This window comes from Ischnura elegans, chromosome 4 (genome assembly GCF_921293095.1).
Source record: "Ischnura elegans chromosome 4, ioIscEleg1.1, whole genome shotgun sequence".
Classification (NCBI taxonomy): Eukaryota; Metazoa; Arthropoda; class Insecta; order Odonata; family Coenagrionidae; genus Ischnura; species Ischnura elegans.
This window is the reverse complement of record NC_060249.1, coordinates 23,689,027-23,709,187: the sequence shown is the minus strand read 5'-3', so window position 1 is coordinate 23,709,187 and position 20,161 is coordinate 23,689,027. Positions and strand designations below refer to the sequence as shown.

The 20,161-nt window shown below is 37.2% G+C and overlaps 1 protein-coding gene across 1 annotated transcript in view; it reads right to left on the bottom strand.

Moving 5' to 3' along the window:
• LOC124157144 overlaps nucleotides 1-20,161 on the bottom strand; it is a 210,984-nt gene that overhangs the window by 69,123 nt on the left and 121,700 nt on the right. Inside the window, exon 4 of the mRNA XM_046531643.1 lies at nucleotides 18,151-18,284. Within this exon, the coding sequence (XP_046387599.1) occupies nucleotides 18,151-18,284 (134 nt within the window). The remainder of the gene's footprint in view (nucleotides 1-18,150; nucleotides 18,285-20,161) is intronic.

Sequence of the window (20,161 nt, the reverse complement as noted above, 5' to 3'; positions counted from 1 at the left end):
GTATCTGGCAAAAATGCGATAGGTTTTTCTTTATAACGTTACTCCGTGTTTACCCTATGTGGCAATAAATGTCTAGCGTATTGACATTGGGCTTGTGCAAATAATATTGAAAGAAGCTTAGAGCAGATATTGGTTACGTAAGAACCGCATTTCTCCGTTGCATGAAATAGTAATTATAATTGATAAGTGTCTAAGGAATTTTTATGTTAATAAGAAAAGTAAGTAAGTTAAGTTAAGAAACAAGTAAATAAGAGAATTAAAGAATATTGAAATGACGCATTTGTGACATTTTTAATTTTGTTAGGCATCCTATCGGAGAAATATTTTATGGAGAGTTATTTATTGTATGGTATAGGGAAATATTTGGCATGAGATTGGGGAAATAGTCTTTCAATAAAAGATTTTCAAGAATGATTCCAGGTATATTTCAGACCCATCCCATTTATTTTTTATTTATATTACTCGTAGTGTATTTCCTGGTCCGACAGAAATGATAAATTAAGGGAAATATTTTGCCGAACGAATAGGTAGAGGAATTTGTTTTTCCCCCGAGCAAAAAAGGACTTCAATAAATACCTATGGAGGTGGCATGCGGGGAGGTATGTAGATTTTGAACTCTATGACGAAAGAGAAGCGTGATATGCAATTGCTTTCATAATGCATAAAAATCGTTTTTTAGGCCGATTTTTTAAAGTGAAGAGTATCTGTCAACGTCTCGTGGGTGAGAGGGGATTGTAAGAGCAAATTAGCAGCAGAACCATGACAACCGAATACATGTAACCATATGGGATAGAGGAAAAACCATTTTAATGTTTGAATAGGCGTTCTAGTTGGTTCTTCATGTCGTAAAAACTATTGTAAGATGGTAAATAAAAAAGTTATTCATGGTAGTCCGTGATTTTCAAGCTATTTAAAATCAGGGTTTCAAGGTCTAAAATTAGCTTTACTGAACCATATTTCCTCGTTTAGTTTTATGTATGTCTTATAATCTGGAAATATCAAATTGTTCTTAAGAGAACTCATCAATACCGCTTGACCGGAATTGTTTGTGGTGTCAATCGTTAAAAAAATGTCCTGTCATCTTGAAAATTTTAGGGTTCATAGAATAAACCCTTTTAAAATTTTTAATGCATCTCAAATTTTAAATTTTCACCTCTCTTTTAATCTTTCTCAAATTTTAAAAATTTACATTTGAAACTCAGGCATTTTTTGTGCTCCTAATCCTAAGAGGGATCCATGTATTTTGTACCAAACGAAAATTTAACTCAATTTTATGAAAAAGCATTTTATTTCCTATGCTGCCACCACAAATGGGTATTTTCAGGATGGGGATTCATTTTTTATGAAATTTTAGCAGCGTTAGGAGAAACTTTCAATGCTGGACTTCTTTTCCTCCGGGATGGCTTCGTGGCCTGGCATTCGCCCGAGACGTGAGGGAAACCGGCAAAACCCCACGCAGGCCGCCGTGAATGCTAGGTGTATTGGAGCGACGGGAGAAACATGAATATTATGCTGGAACTCTTTTCATCGGGGATAAATTTGTGGCTTGGCATTTTCCCGAGAGATAAGTGACACTTATGCTCAGTCTGACTCGCGTTATACATAGCTAATACTATAAATAAGATATTATTTTTTCGCAATTATTTTGCAAAATAGGTGAGGCTTAAGTTGTTCGTGAAACTGTAAAAGCAATACAAGTATTACACTGGAACTCTTTTCCTCCGGGATGGCTTCGTGGCCTGGCATTCACCCTTGGCGTGAGGGAAACCAGCAAAACCCCATGCAGGCCGCCGTGTGTGCTGGATACATGAGAGCGATGGGAAATACGTATTATGCTGGAACTCTTTTCCTTCGGGATGGCTTCGTAGGCCGGAATTTGCCCGACGCGTGAGGGAAAACGGCAAAACCTCACTTTGGCCGACCTGAATTCCGAATGCAGGGATGAGTGGTGGGATGACGTTATATCCATTGATAAGTCTTCAGCTATTTTGCTGTTCGTCACTTTTCAAACACACAATAACGCCTAGGGACATTTTGTATGGAGCTTTTCGGATTCGCGTGTGCCTTTGCGGCGCACTTTATTGAAACTGAGCCATTCGCATCATGTTATCACCAAGGTAGCTACAGCATTGTTGGCCATTGCCTCGACCGCGATCACCCCAGCGACTATTGTTGCCGCTCAAATTGGCTGGTATATGCGATCGATAGTTGTAGGTACAACGTGCTCTGTTATGTTGTAGCAGCTCACATGGACGGAATTGCTAAACGTTTCATTATTCCGAAAACAAAATCATGCAATAAGCAAAATGTGTATGCTATTAAAAACTCCTTTTTTAATTCCCGCTGTTTTTGTTGAAGTCTCTCAATAAAAGTGCAGGGAAATATGCTGAATTGATGAAAGCTAATTAATTTGGATGTTGATGAGAAAATGAATTTTGGCGATGCCCGACAGTTAATAGAAGTGTTCTCTACCTCCTCCTGACCTCTTTCCGACACAATATAAATAGATCATTTTTTTCCTTATCGTGACTTCGTTGAATTCATGTTAAAATAGTTCTTGGAGTGTAGGTCAATGTACATAATGTAGGTGTTCACATTGACCTACACTCCAAGAACTATTTTAACATGGATATAAATAGATAGAATAACGAACTGAGACGGAGAAAGACGAGAAAAAATATGAGTCTAGATTTCTTTAGTGCGTAGTTATATAAATGACCCACGTCATTGTACTTCAATGCTGGCGTCGTGAACTAAATTCATGATCAGAAAAATTTCTTGGGTTTTCCACCGGTTGATGTCGTCCATGTCTCTCGACATTTCGATCCGCGACTTGCTGATCATATTCAGGGGATCTTCCGAATGATTAATATTGCGAATGATTCGGAAGATCCCCTGAGGATGATCAGCAAGTCGCGGATCGAAACGTCGGGAGACATGGACGAAATCAACCGGTGGAACCCCGAGAAACTTTTCTGCAACTGAAACGCCGGGAAAACCTAAGATCATACATAAATTCATGATGGTGCTTTCTTTCGATAGTAAAAGGTCAGTTAATTCAAAACCACTCATTCATTCATACATTGAATTCCTTCAGAGAACGCGTCACTATCGGTCTACCATTTGAATTTAATTTTATTTCATGGCGTGCATACATCTATAGCACTCAATCCCAAGATTAGTTTGGGGATTGATAAGGTGGAAAGAAATCTGACGCCGGCATTGGTCGGCTCTTAAGGGTAGGCGCTAAGGGGTCCAAGGCTTAACGTCCCATCCTAAGGACGGAGTGTTGTGCTTGAAGTGCCGTCAACAAAACACTCAAGCAGGATTTGGGCAATATCTGGAAAGTCTTTCATACAGTCTGGATTCGAATACGAACCCACAGGGTGGGGAGCCAGCACTGTAGCCACCACAATACCCAGATCTGTACTCTTACATTTTCCCCAGATAATTTGCTCACTTGAGGGGAAGCCCGTGATGGCCAGTCGTGATTGTCTGTCAGATACTTACCACTATGGAATAAAACCATGAAAAATGGATTGTTTCAATGATTGGTTGAACAATTACAGCTGAAAAAGCATTATATTTGAAAATGAGTACCTTGATAAAGATAATGGAATCAACACTGAAATATGCAATCACGGCCTTAGGAACTGTAGTTATCGCAGAAACGAATGGATAGTTTTTTTATATTTCTTTCCGGAAAAGACTTGGAAAAAGAACGAGTAAATAAACTTCCTCTCTGAAACGGTATTTTCCTTTGTATTTTGGCCTCTTTTTCGTATATAAGGTGGATGCTTCAGGAGGATACACACAGCCAGGAGAGAGTAAGAGAAGGCAAAAGAGGTGCACACACGCTTGGAATCCCCTTTTTTTCAATCAAATTTTTTACAAGACTTTTTTCCCTTCAGTTCCCCTCTGTGGAAAAGCGGTGGATGTTACGGATGAAGGAAGAGATGGGGAGGAAGTTTGGTGTGCGGTGGTCGGGTAAAGGAATGCTTAGGAGGGGAAGAGACTGATGAAAAGGGCGAGAAAAAAGGACCCAAAGTGTGTGAGAAATAGCAGAGGAAGATGGAGGAAGAATGGAAGGGAGAATGGGGCAGGATCGGTTCGAACCTTTGAAGAGAGGCAAAAAGAGAAGATTCCTGCGTTTTTATCGTAGAAAAGGCGATCAATGGCCTGCGTCAGTTAAGTGATGCCAGAATTTATTATTCATGCATTATAAGTATTACTCTCACTGATGACCTGCTATAATTATCCAAACTACGATGCTAGGACTCAAAATATACGCTTATATCCTGCCTTTTCTTTTGATAGGGGACTTTTTTCCATTCCAAAATACTAACTACGGCACCCTATTTCTGCACATAGGTATGTATTTTGCCTTTTTAGCTTTTATATTGCTAAAATCACTCAAAAAACTCAATCTGTATGGTTTTATTCCATGCGGAGATGAGAATCCGGCAGGCAGTCTTTTTGCCATAATAGTTTTTTTACTTTGGTGAAGAACTTCTGCTTTACAAAATTTGTAAATCAACATCACAAATAGAGCTTTTTTGGATCGGTTGGGACCCATGAAGGGGAGAGAGAGCAGATTCCGTCGTTATCCTTAGAGGAGGTGATCCTTGGCCTACGATAGTCGTTTGGTGCGTATAGATTTACGTTAAGGAATTATGTAAAGCATTCACTGATAGCGTGATGAATTACTAAAACTCTGATGTAAGAAATCGATATACGAGGGCCGCTTTTTTTCATGCTCCGATGGCTCATGAGCAGAAGACGAAGTGATTGATTGAAAATTATTTCATAGCTAAATATTGAGCACACTTGTGATATCCTTTTGACATAATCGCCTCGGCGATTGAGGATTTGGCCGCGCCAGTGAACAAGCTTTACTATACCTTCTTCATAAGATGTTGCTGCCAATGAATTCCAATGAATTTTGCCTTTGACCTGAAGCACATCACCCGTTTGAAAATGCTTCTCTCTTAGCCAAATCTTTCAGCGTAAAGATGGAATTTACACGGCACCAGGTCGACATTGCACGGCGGGTGATCGAAAATATCCCATTGAAATGGCCCAAGGAACCGTTGGGCTGCATAAGCGCTGAAATGATGGGAATTGTTATGGATCATAACAATTCCAGAAGTCAGTATGTCTCTATTTTGTTTTGAATGGGAATGGGCGTATTGTTTCACACTGAGCAGTTGTGTAAAATTCTCTTTTATCAACATAAAGATGAAGACACGTCAATGCTGAAGCCATTCGGCGAGTTTTCTGGCTGTCGCTCCGCAGTCCTCACTTGGCGGGTGAATCGATTGAGGCAGTGTAGCTAATGAGATTGACACTAACCTTAAACTAACAACTTACGGTCAGAAATGACTTGAGCGGGTGGTACGGAGGACGTGCAGTTGCCCTATCCGCGGAGAAATTGCCTGTCGTTGGTATGGTGTTTTTGCCGAGCGATAATAATTTTTTAGGGTTTTGTATCGATACGGCACTTGTTAGAATCATATCAAGAACAAGCTGCGGTACGATTGGACCGGAAATAATTATTTTTAGCTCTAGTGTTTCATTGAATGACTGAATTAACCCGTTTCCTATGGTTTTATACTATGAAGTGCTGAGTATCGGAGAGACATTTTTTATATCAGTCTTTTTATTTGTTGAAGAACTACTTCATATTTATTTCAAATCACGAAATCAGGGTGGTCGGTTCGGTTTTTACGATTGTAGAGAAGGAAAAAGAAAGGAGTTTCCGTCGTCGTTACCTTGGCGATCCTTCGACAGTCAAATGGTCACTGAGTTTTTTCATTATTCATAATAAATATACCGCTTTTACTGATAGCATAATCAAGCATTTTAACTCCAATGCAAGGATCCAAATTATAGGAATATCTCAAAGCTTTCTTTTTATAGACCACTTAATCCAATTATAAAAACCATCTGTGGTACTACCTAATCGGAAATATTGCATTTTCGGCTCCAGTATTTGAATTGAATCACAGAAAGAACCATTTCCGCGTGTTTTTTTTTCATCGAGCGGTGTTACCCGGCCGAAAATTTTCACGATAGTAGCCTTGGTATTTGGTGAATATTTAATGAGATACTTGAAATTTAATCCATAATAACAAATAATTCTTGGTACGTCAACGTTTTGCATGTTGAAAAGGTACTGTGGAATTTTGGTGGTTATATTTACTTTATATTCATGTTTTCCAGTCGAATGAAAAATAAGCGTTGAAGAGCTTTTATCGGCCACGAAATTTGAAGAAATAAAATGAGTTCAATCACGACGCGATCTATATTGCTTATTGAGCGCTTTTTTAGCCATTCAATATAATGTTTCAAGCTTAAATGATGTCCGATTTATATCGTGGTTGGGACAAGTTTTTTTAATAACGTTTACATTGCTTTTTTGAAATTAGTGATAAAATACAGGTGTGACTCAAATGTATTAAGTAATCCTTTCCCCATTGGTAACGAATGTTTCGTAACGTAGATATGCAAATTGATGAGTAGTCCAGAAAAATACAGAGGTTGAATGAGGAATGTAACTCTGTCACCGTGAGAGCCAAATGCATCCTCCATGACTCCATTCAAGTGGTGAGAAACGTTTTAAAAGTAATAGAGGGATTCTTGTTTATTTTCCTTCGTGAGTATTTTTTTATGTGGTGGTGTTTAAAAAAGGTATGCAACGCTTGTGGTCGTTTATAATAATAACATTAAAGCTATGTTTAGAGCTTTAAAATGGATTAAAAACAAAATTTCTTTGAGGTTATTAAAATTCGATTTGATTTAATGAAATAGCATTATTTTCCATGTTTCCAGAGTACATCGATACTTGTATATACAGGTTAGTGCAGATACATAGGAATGGCGAATAGGAGACTATAGATTGGCATATACATGAAATTGTTAGCTGATACGAGAACGCATTGAAGAGCTGAGACAAACCCATCATTGGAATTTTCTGTAATTATAACAGGCATAGTGACTCGTGTTAATGCATAAAGAACTCTGAAAAAAAAATTTAGGCTAGGTTTAAGTTTTTCTTGAGCTTAGCATGATGCATTAGTAGACATCGTTATGCTAGAGGTCTTTTCCACCGGTATAGATTCGTGGCTTGGCATTTTCCAGAAACGTCAGTGTGACTGATGGATATGCATAGCTAATTCTGTGATGGAAATATCATTTTCTATTGGTATTTTGTCGATATAGGAGATGCTTTAGCTACTTTGAAACTTTTTTTTGAGCGATAGGAGAAAATTGTTACGCTGAAACTCTTCACCTCTGGGATGACTTCATGGCCTGACAATCACCCGAGAAATTCATGTGATTTGTGAAACTGCATAACAGGTACTCTAACAAAGACATGATTTTTCTATCAGTACTTAGTCCAAATAGGTGAGACATAATTTGTTTTTGAACTTTTAGCATTACTTATTATGCTGGAATAGGAATAACTTATCATGTTGGAATTCTTTTCCTCCGGGAATGCTTGGTTGCATCGATTGGAACCCTTGAAGGAGAGCGAAGAGAGAAAAAAAGCTCTGTCTCTCCCCCTACAAGCCCGCAGACACATGCTCAGGCAGCCAAAAGTGATGGGGTCGGGTGAGGCAGGAGAGAAGAAGGGAGCGTTTCGCATGAAAAGGGTGTCTCCCGGGCCGGAGATAGATGGTTTGGTGTGAGAAAGGGGGAAAAAGGGTTCAGGGTATGGTTGGAGGAAGACGGTAAGAAAAAGGCGAAGGGTGAACCCTGGGACATCAAACGCTGCCATCCAGGGCGGAGATGACTCTCTTTCTATCTTCCTATCTCTCTCTAACACACGGCCCGAGTGCAAAGCAAGGGTTTGGCGTGGATGGAGGGTGGGTGTCAGGGTAAAGGGTTCTTCTGGTGGCCCCTAAGTGGGCTCACGCAGCACGGGTTCCACGGAACTGCACCATATGGACATCTCGGAAGCAAAAAGGTTTCGGAGTTGGAGAGTCATTGGGGCTGAGATATTAGTTGTCATCCAAGCTGCGAGAGTTCGCTCACTTTCCTCTTAGGTGCTGATGTGATGCCTCTCGTGACCAGTGCATTACGGGAATTTGTGTTATTTGTCCCCGCCTGTTCTACACACATTTTGTTTGGATTGTTTGGCAGTTGCGACTACAAATTCTATGTACATAGATAGATAGGAAATATTTATTGTTCAAGAAAAATTCCGTAAGAACAAAAATAATGTTAAATTACAGAAATAAATTACAGCTTGCTAGCACATTACATTAACTACAGTGTAAATAATTGCAATGATTACAATGATATTCCATTTCATGACATAACCGATCATAGCAAATGCATTAAATATAGTAAAAACGGCGAATTGAGCTATTTTCCATACCGTAACAAAAAAGTGACCTATTCTTAACTAAACAAAAAATACAAAAAACGCTACAACAAAAAACAAATCATTATAACCAGAACAAAAATTTGAAAAAAATAAGATCAACTTAAGCTATTATCGAGATAGTAAATAATCATAACATTTTAGTTAAAAGGTTGTTGACCTATATGCAATTTTTGACATAAGTTGATATCTCACTCCAAATCCGACAAGCGGTGACGAGAAATGTACATTGTAAAGACAGAGGGACAACTAAGGAACAAATCATACAGATACCTAGGTGATTTGTTTTTCAATAGAACAAACAAAAAGGATACCAGAAGGTATTCTATACGGTATTTGACGTTGAGCCATCTTAATGCTTATAATATGGTGTGATGTGGACGTCTCTGAAGCTCTAAAATGAACAGAAGGCAGGAGTTTAAGGCCCGGTGAAGTTTTAAATTACTATCTTCGTTGAGGTCATTATAAAAAAGACAGCAGAAATATATTACAGAGAAAATAAGCGACGATATGAGTATTTTCTTAGTATTAAAAGGAAGTATGATCATTCGTGGAAACCACATAAAATTTTGCGCTATTTCAATTTTACTCGCGTAAGTTATGAGTCAGTTTCCTGCAATGGATAGAGTTTTATATAAAATTCAGGTTTTTCAGATCACAAAGAGTCATCTAGAGTTGGTGAAACGATAAAATTATTACCCGCACAGTTTTTATAGGCATGATTATATCGAAGTATGGTACCATAGTGCGTTATTAATGCTTTTTTTACATTAAAGTTTTGAAAAGGAATAATATCGTGTTAAATATGATAGAAATATCCACTCCCCTTATTTCACCCAAGGATTCGGAGAAGGAGGCATTGGTGCTAAGATATTAGTTGTCATCTGAGAAGTACGATTGCTCAACTTCCCCCGGCGTGCTGATGTTTGAAACTGACATTGAAATAGCACCTCTCGTGACCAGTGCATTACGAGCATTTGAGCCGTTTTATGTTAGAGCTGTTGTTGCTGCATATGAGACTTCTTTTTTAAAATAAAAGTTTTCAAAAGGAATGACGCCATATTAAAGAAGAAAGAGCTATACATTCTACATAATTTACCCAAGTACGTGCCCATTAGCATTCTTATTTTCACTCTCAATTTTGAGACTTTGTTTTCAGCCTCAACAGCACAATATTCTCTCAAAAATGTTGGTAGAACAGTGAAAAGGTAACTTGACGCGGAGGATTCTGTGGTATTTAATTGACCTTTAATTCGCTTTTTCTCTAGAGTTGACATAGTTTTCAATTGCATGGTAAAGGTAAATGATATTGTAATATATCCGTAAGATCATTACGAGTCTCCTCTACGGACAAGTTTTTCGTGAATCTAATTCAATACTAGTTACTGTTAATAATTTTATATCATTATGGAGCCTGCGGAATCGTTTTTCCTCCATGGTCCTGGATTTCACTACAAAGTTTATGACCCTCAGCACTTTTTTAAATTTTAATGCATATTTGAGAAAATACGGACCCAGAACTTTCAGAATTTTCTGTAAATGCTAACTTGTTAGAATTCATTTGGCACAGAAATACGCTAGCCTATTGCTCCCTTCGGCGATGGGAGCGTGATGTTTATCCTTTTCGCGTCGCCGCACTGGAATTTTCAATCTCGCAATTCGTAGCGCTGTTTGTATGCGAAATGAAATCGAACATTTACACGCCATCAAAACGCAAACAAAAATAAATCTAGCAACCGTGTCTATGCAAAATAACGCTTCTCGTAAAATTAAGCCCGGAAGTTATTCAAAGGAAAGTAACAGCGAAATTGCCACCTTTATTTGTGCGAGTGAATGTAAATTTTAATTAAAGTCTAACTTTTATTCTTATGGAGACCCGAGAACTGAATGAATTCTGCGTTCGGTTTCGGATAGCGATGTCACCTTAACATGAAACGGCAGAATTTTTTCCCTATTTTGTTGCGTATTAGAAACTACTTTTTAATTATATTTAATAAAGAAATATTTAATTGAATTAACTTTTTACGGTTGGTTACTGCATTATAATAATTTAAAACAAGATGTAGAATAGTTTGCACGTTAATGCAATGTTTCTTAAAAATTAATTTCGAAATAATGGAATTGAATAAGACTATCATCATAAACCTTGGTGATTAACCGTATTTTAATTAGTATTTTGGACGACATGCAGTGAAGTTGCAGACACGACTACATGTTGCAATGGAATATGCATAATATTCCCAAGCTGATAGCAAGATGTTCCAAATAAGATTATTTTTTATTTAGTCAATGACAAGCGTTCATGCTATTTATAGAATATCATGCCTCAGGAATTAATAATGAGTGAAGCAAACAGCATTAGTATTGGAATAACTTTAGACAACTGTTTTGATCATTTCTCGTTTCAACTTTTTACTACTGGCTAAAATCTTGGGTAAGTTTTTTTTTATAATTAAATATTATTTATTTACTATTTGTCAAATATTGAAACCTTGTTGTTTCAAAATAGGCCGCAGGTAAGAATTGATATTGCTTCTCACTTGATTTAACTTTAACTCCCTCGTTTGACTGTAACATTAGGGTAGTATCCTTCATCAAAGAAAACGAAAGGCATTGATTGCGATTCGTTACCCACCATAAGTGTATTCATAATTTAAAAATTATTTTTTTTTAGAAATCTCTGTGTATACGAATGTTAATGGTCAATTTTAATCTCATTTGAGAGGGGCCAGATTGGCGCCCATGCGATGCCACTCCACGTAACGTCACAGGGACCTAGATGCTATACGAGTAGACAGGAGTTTTACATCGTCTGAGATAACCAATGTATGCATTAGGCACAGAGCTCAGGGAAACATCTCTTAATAATCAGCTATTAAAACTGCCTGTGGTCGTAAAGTTTTCTTCGTTTGATAGGGTATTAATAATCCTTATTGAAGCCAAGCGCTACCTGCTCGCAGGGTACGCTACCGCCATGATCGGCAGCAAGCAGCCTGCATCCCCGCAGCGTTCATAGCCTCGCACCCAGGTGGCCTCACACAGCAGCAGCCGACGTCACGCGGGTTTTTCGCAGTATTCATACTTAGCCGTCGCGTTTTCGCGCGCTTGAAAAATTTCACTTTTCATTTAATCGCGAAAAATAGATATCGTTATTTTTTAAAAACTTAAAGCGTGAAATATGTACTCCAGGAATAATAATCTTTCCATGCAAGCAATAAAAAAATAATAGGAAACCGCACTATTCCCTACAGTAGCTAAGGTTTTCCCTCCCTTTGATGCCTAGTGGCTAATTCCTCGTGAATTCGGACCCAACTTTAGTTACGCTGTCTCTCGATATCAGTGCCAGCAAGGGGAAAAACCGAGAGCCCAACCGCGTCTAATGAAGGACTTTCACATTATTCACTTAAATAAGTTGAATCATTGTCACAAGGATGCGATCTATTCCTTTGAAAATTAAAGGTGAGCATGTATGTCGACGAGGAAATAGATATTTTTGAAAAAGGAAGTTACAAATTTTGTAAGAAAAATATGAATGTGAACTTAACCGTGCCGAATTAGCGATTGTATCCCTACTAATCCTTTCAACGTCTTCACCAACACCCTGTAAAGTGATCTCCGCTGTGCAAGCACTGCCCACACTTGTTTTTTTTTTCTTTGCGATGGACTCTCTTTCTATCCATCGAGATGGAGTATGTGACATGAACTCCGTTTTATTTCGCTTTTATCTCTTCCTCCATGCCCGAAAAAACTCGCCCGCCGTTCCCCCAATTCCCATTTCTCGAAAATCATCCCCCGTCCCCCAAAACTTCTTATCTCCTTTTCCATTTTATATTCTTCCCGTACGGTCCGAAGTTTTCACTCGGGGTTGCGGCTCGCCAGACTGGAGGACCCTCGCGAGGGCAGCGGGTCGGCGGCTTTGCTACTGCCCCCTGGGGACGGGTTGGCGAACTTGTCTCTCGGAATCGGTGGTGGAGAGGGAGGGGGGGAAAGCGGTGTTCTGGGAGTTCGGGGTCAAGAGTTCAACGAGGCGGGTTTCGCCTTCAATTAAGGGATTCGAGCTGGATAGAGCGGGGGAGAGTCGGGCCGTCCTCTGATTGATGTGAGATTAAGTGCTTTCCATATTGCCAGATGTTGATTGTAGGCACGCCTCATTGAGGAGTGATTGTACACCCATGGAGTACCAAAACGTTGAAGGGAATAACGTTTGAAATCATGGTAATCTGTCCGTACCAATCGATGAAGCGTTGGAGTAAAACTATTTCACTATCTCGCTTGATTCCATTGCTAGCGGGATTCCCAGGTTAGAGTTTTATAAATGAACGAAGCAGTGATTGTGTAAGGTAAGGGATACTGTTGCATATTTTGAAAGAAATATATGAATATCTCGAATTATCGATTATAGTCCTACTCCATGAAAATAAACTATAAATGGTAAACTTCCACACAATTTTATTTAAATACCGACACGTAGTTTAAATTATCAAGTCCTAAATAATGACACTTCGTGTCAAAACCGGGTCGGTATTTAAACAAAATTGTGTGGAAGTTTGCCATTTATAGTTTTTTCTCGTGGAAATCAAGCATTTCCACAAGATATCGCCGGATACTGTTTATTATAGTCCTACTCATCCATCTTCTTACAATTTATACCGGAACCTTGCACTGTGATATCCACTTTCAAAGCTAAGGATGGACATCTTTCTATCCAAGGGGACCTCTTATCGCCAACTATTCACTTTTAATTTAATCAAAATTCACCAATTATATCTAAATAAAATTGAAAAAATTTAATAATTGGGCTTGGAGTATTTCTGAATAAAAAGTTTAATAATTAGCAGTGTTTAGAATAAATAACAGCATAAAAAGTAAATATTGTTATTTTTTAAAGGCAGGAGATTGCTAACTATATGGTGGCTTTTAAAATATTACGCATAGCAATGATTTATTAAATTGTGAAATGCAAGAATTATAGCGTAGCAGAATATTTATTAATCAATTTTTTGGCTAATTTAGGGTAAAATGATTCAACAAGTTGAAAAGAATTGCTAAGCCTTAAATATACAAGTTTATAATTTTTAAAGATATATTCTTCGATAATATATCAGCTTTTGCAAACTTAATACTAAAAATAAGTTCTACTAAAGATTACTAACTAAATGCTAACGACCGTATTCACAGCTTACTTAGTAAGCTACTAACCCCGAAGTAGCGTTCTAAGTAATATCAGACTAGCACAATGGTATTTTTAGAGCGTTACTAAGCTCTTAAACGCCCACCTTCCTTGACTGAAGGAGCTACTAAAAATGGTGGACAGTCGTAGATGATCGAACTCAGGTGTTATTTGTATGCTCTTACAGATTTTTTAAAACGCATTTTTGCCAAAATGGAACACGAAATTCCATTCAAGTGAGGCAGGTATTTAGTGTAATTGTTGACAGTAATTGAAAGCTTTCTATGGCTGCAAGGGAACTTCGACGTGTAGTGAACTTTCATTGTGCTTTTGGTATGGGAATTGATTGCATAAAGACGATGTGGTAAAGTATGAAGCGACAATTGAAGTGATTTGTGAGAGTATGAGCTTCGAAAAAATTATTAATTACTTCCATACTGGTTTAATCAATCGTATGCATTTCGATCAAAGGTATGTAACTGTTGCGAAGGGGGTATGTTTCATATTTGAAGTGGTTGTTCTTTGCGGATAAATTTTAAGCGTATTAATTGCCATTCGTATGCACGCTTATAACTTCTGTTTGATTTTATTACCTATTCTGGTCACTTCATCATGAGCTTTCGCCAGTGTTTACATTTCACGCCTTTCGTTGCGCTGTTGTTTTTGTTTGGATTACGGTACGAATGATGTGAGATTCGAAGTTTGTTGATGTTGCAATAACTGGTTTAGCAATTTGTTTGCTATTCATTTCATTGTCTGCATAATGGTATTGTGAAATAACATAAACTGATTCTAAATCGTAAGTGATTAGTGGGAAGTGAGATGTGAGGAATCCTTTCGACCTTCAGTGAGTGCAAATTCTCGTAGCGTATGCAGAGTGATTGGAAAACTGCTTATTTATTGGTGTTATGTTATAGTGTTTTAAATTAATTGTGAGCCGAGTCTTTCATTGAATCAATTTATTCGGAATATACTGATTAGAAGTGTCATAAAGGTAGCTCGTTAAATGGACAGTGAAATGTCGTGTGCATTTTAATGCTACTTCGGATATAATCAGTAGTAAAGTTAGTACAACAAGTTAGGTTAATTATTTCTTATATAAAAGAAAGTATTATTAAATATAATGCTTTCTTTTTGTATAAACAATCTCTAGCAAACTATTTGCCCTATATTTCAGCACTTCAACGCTGTCAATATTTGAAAAAAATTAAATGTGGCGAGGCAGATTGTTATGTTTCGTTAACTATAGCATGTTAGGAGTTGCAAAAGTATGTTACTTATTTTTCACACATAGGTACTTGTAACGTAATAAATGTGTATCATTTATTCATTTAAATTTACGTTATTTTCTTTACGATTCTTTTTGCATTGTAAAATTTTAATGATTTTTCGGTTCCACTCCGACGTTGAGGTGTATTTCCTGCTATTTGAGTATAAATGTGTATAATACTGACGTTGCTAATTATATTTTTCCATACTAATGACGCATACACCAATGCACCAATGAATACAAATACATAAAGTGCAAAAAATATGCAATATATATCAGCAATGAATACACGGCCGTTTGTACAAGAATAAATACATCTCAAACATACAAATGATCGGCAGTATGCATGAATCTCTCTTTTCTCAATGGTATAATATAATTTGTTTGTGTACAACTATCTTGAAATATATCTACTATGGATTCACATCGATTTATTCATTGCCAAGTGGAAACTTCGATGCATTTTGATGCATTAATTTCTTTTGTTTGAAAGTTTTATGAAGTTTCCGCGCCACGGAGTCAAATGCAGTGTTGCCAAGAGAAGCATAACGGGTTGAACACAAATCGTTACCGAGTATCGGCTGCCGAGCTGGCTAGTAGCATACTAAGTTAGTAGCTCTTAGTAGCTCACTTAATAGAATCCATGAATACCATTTCCTTAGTAGCCGACAAAGTTAGTCACCGTTAGCGTATTCACGGATCGTTAAAACAAATATTATGCTAAAGAATATTATAATAAAGGTTATACGTGATTTATCTGCGGTGAGTTCTATTTAATTTCGTTTCAAAGTTGTTTTTTTTAAACCAAGTAGACGTAAGAGCAACCTTAATGGCATATACAACCTTACAAATGTATGAGGACATTAATACCTATTATCTTATAAGGCTTGTATTCTCCCATCGTTATCGATTGAATGTGGGAAAGGTTGAAAACTATGCCAGGAGAAATAACCTTCCTCAATTTACATTTGGAACACGCTCATAAAAAATGTTTGAAAAACCCTCGAATAGCTTCCGTTTACTTCCTTATTGGGAATCAAAAATAGATGAGGCTTGGAATTGGATTTTCGTGGATCAGAGACACGAAGATTTCCAATCGAATCGCTGGAGGAGAGAATGTGTTTCCCATTTGGAGAGTCGTCCTCATTATCATTCGGCCTGGTCTCGGCTCCACGTTGTTTTAATTTCCTCCCATTCCGTGGAAGAGACGTGCAATTGTTGGGGGAAAGAATGGAGCAAAAAAACCGGAACCTCATCGCATGAAGAGAAGATAACAGGGAAGGAAGGAAATGAGGGTATTGGATATTCGATTCGCTGGGTCGTGAGCAGCTAAGGGTCGCTATTTTCTTGGGGGACATCCTCACTTCTCCGTATTGAGGACTCATTTAGAAATATAAAAAAAGGGCGGTGAAATGGAGTCAATAAAATCGCTAATGATTGATCGATCAGTGAAAAGGGTGCGCTCAGCGTGTGCCGGTTATTCATGTACTGTATCCAACCATGTTGTTCGAGATTGAGATTTTCTCACAACTGTGTGGAGTAGTGCCTGACACTTATCAAAATGTCTTTTTTGGTCATGGGACGTAAATTATGCAATTAGCTACAAAAAAAACCAAAGAGGATACATTTTGTACAACTTTTCTTAGGTTAGTTACACAATGATTCAAGCCTTGCTTAAATATCCAAAATTTGTATCATTAAGATTTTCCCTTTTATATAGGTATTTATGAATGAATAAAAAAGAATGAAGGCTTACAATTACAATTCATCCAATTTGGTAAAAAATGCGGAAAAATTTGTGCCGCATTCCCAACAAGGTATTCTAATTGTGTTTTTTACTGCTGTTTCTTCATCCTTTAGGTTTTTATTTATTGTATGCGGTGTTGCTAATGCTTGAACCAGGTGTCAGAGCTTTTAATTAACTATAAAAACAGATAGCATTTTATTCTCTTTAATTTTCATTGTAGCGCTGTGGAATTCCTGAAACTTAAGCATGTGAAAATTAAAAATATTTTCCAACTGAATTCTGCAAAAGTGGACTAGCGATTTTCTACTTATTTAGATTACTGGTATTAAGCAACTTTTAATTAGAGAATCCAACTTGAAAATATTCAGGGAATAAGAAAACCTTGATTCTGATTTTTTGGATTTGAACACTGCGTACAAAAAGTTAATTACCGAATTACTATAAAAAACGGAATTGCCATGGAAAGTGAGTAATTTTGGTTGAAAGATTGCAATACATTTTCATTTGAGGAAACTTTGGGTCAGTGTTCTCATTCATTTTCTTCCGAAAAGTTTAAATTTGACAAGATGGCGTCAACTAACAAATAAATATTGCTTAAATTTGGTTTCAGTAATGCTATATAAAGAGTCCCCAATACCTAAAGCAAACACTTAAGTTTAAGTGACCGAGGATGAGATTGCCTCTTTGTCAGTGCAATGGAGGGAATTTTATCTTGACGAAAGAGAAATTACGATATTTTTCTCTACCTTTCTTCTAATTCCATCGTAATTCACGTTATTGAAGACCATAATATTGCCGTCAGAAACCTTGTGACCGTAGGAATATTCTTATCCGCTTTAATCAAGGAGTATTTTTGCATTTACATGAGATAACCGAGGTTCTGATAAGCTACCTTAAATATCGTTGAAACATGAAAACTTTCATTATTTTGAAAATATATTGGTCATTAACATGGCCCTAAAAGCACTCCCTTTACGTCTCTGATACATAATAATCTCTGATACAATACCTGATTTGATTAAAGAGAGACATACGGGTGTACACTGTACGCCGCGTGATGTATCGAAAATTTCCCGACGTTTCATGACCGACTGCTGGTCACTTCTTCAAGGAAATGGTTTCATACACGATCATAATACAATGGTTGGTCACGAAACGTCGGAGCAATTTCCGATGCATCAGGCGGCGTACACCCGTATGTCTCTCTTTAATCACCATGAGCTGTGAGAGCTTTAATCAAGAAATATCTGATCCATTCAAATTTTGTACGTGACGGATGCTGAAAGACTTTCAACAAACTAGTAAATAATAATTTAAACCCCGTGATTGGTTGCAGGTGTCACCCCCCATCCCAACCCGTTTTTACAATGGTTTGACCGTTTTTTTACCGTTTTTTTTCATACTCTCCTCAGGTTTGAGTTACCAACGTATCTGAGGAAATGATTTATGTCCACTCGGGGGCGAAATATCTTGGCTGCACGCGTACGGATATGGACTGCAATCTGGAGTGGTTATTAAGAGCAAACGTCGTGCTCCGTCGTACGAAGAAGGGGGAGATAGTTATGATGACTTACCTCGCGTCCGTTGACGAGCCAGGCGATTTGCACGGGCGGGTGCGAGGGCGAAGACGTGCAGTTGACGGCGACCTTCTCCCCGGCGAAGTAGGATGACTTCACTCCGCTCACCACCGGCTCCGCCGACTGGCGCTCTGATCGCCGAACACCCCCAAACATCCGAGAAGAAGGAAAAAACAAGAGGTAGGAAAGGGTTTCATTAGTGAATTGGCATGGTAAGTGTATGCAGGGCTGTAGCTATAAAAAAATCATTTCCAAAACCTTTTACTTAATGAACTATGAAAATTACAAGGAGGTTATCACAATGTGATCGCTTTGGTTTTGAAGAAGTTGAATTGGTATGATCGTCTAATGTCACGGTGAATGTACCATTTTTGACACAAAAACCAGGTCTATGCGCGTATACAAACTATGATTCCAAATACAAATAATGCTCGTCTTTAGTTTACTTGTCTTATTCTAAGAAAAATTGGAAAAAATGAGTAAAATTATAATTAAAATGTGTTGCTTTAATGTATGCCAATAAAATTGATGAAATTATTTGAAGTTTAGTCTTAAAGTAAACACAAAAAATTAAACAGACAGAGCACTTGATTTTTGCAATCATAACTCTGTTCATGAACTTGTTAAATAGGTATTGATTTGAATTTAATTGAATTTCAGACTTGTAGTATATACAAGAATTAATTTAGTAATATTTTTAGTAATATTTAATGCTATTATAACAAGTTATTGTGAGTAATTTTCCACACATCGTTTATTTATCCGGAACAATTAGTGGGTCATCATCAAGGGGGACAAAAAATGGATATATTATTATTAACTCTTTGAATGACGAGTTTTCATGAAGATATAATTTTTGAAAAACACAGGTCAGATAGTGAAAGTATTCGTTGCATGCATGCTGCTAGGTAACAATAAATTATTTTCAAGGAAATATTTTTATTGAATGTTCAATAAAATAAACACCTGTCAAGCTACCGTTGCAATTCCAAACGTTTTCCATATAATACCTATAGATATTTCAATTAAAAATATTTTCATACATAAATGTTTAATGAGCCAAGACAAAATATTTTTTAACTTATTCAAATGGAAAAATATCTCTTATAGCCCTTCTTTGTGTGGTTATCAGTGAGACTTGGGGCTGTCCAGAGACAAACGCCATAATCTTGGCAAAAATTTTATTGTCTCCTTCCGGAATTTTTTATTTTCATTGCCTCGTCTTGATCAACACACAGCGCATAGTCTTGTTGCACAATCTCTTTTCTGTAGGTGGGATATATTTAGGGAAGTGCCGTACAGTTAGCCTTAGAGGGCTGGTTTCTGTCGTGAGACGGCCCCCTTTGACACAGAAGGTTTCACTGTTGTATTTCTCAATCAGTTCCTGCACCGGCTCCATTCTGTATTGCAGATGTATTTTTGAGCCAGTCATCTCCTTATTGAGTACTTAAAACTTGCCTGATCAAGTATTTAGAGGAAACATTAGTTCCTGCACCAACTCCATTCCCTTTCCAGATGTGTATTTGAACTATTCATCTTCTTATGGAGCACGTACGAATTCTAAATTGTCTGTTGAAGTATTTATGGACACATTTTTTAATTCAATCCTGTTAAAGAACTGAATGTACCCAATTTTATAGTAAAATAGTGCTAGTATATCTGGACCATTTGTGAGAGTGTGAAAGTTCAGTATTATTTGATCAAAAATTTCTTTCATTCGTAATAAGAATGTTTCGGAAAAATGATGTATTCTTTAGTAAAAAATTTTAATTTGTCACTCTCGTTACCATTTCGTTTCTCAACAATTCCTAAAGGCATGAAAAAGCACCTTTTATTTATAAAAAAATGCCCATGTCCAGGCCTTCTCATGACTCATTTTGCATATTAAGTTCATTTATTAATCCACTGAGGATGCCATAGTGAAATGACATGCATTATTTGCGTAGCTGTGATTGCCATCCTATCATTAATGCAATTGTTAAATTATCTAAAATTCAATAGCCTATTT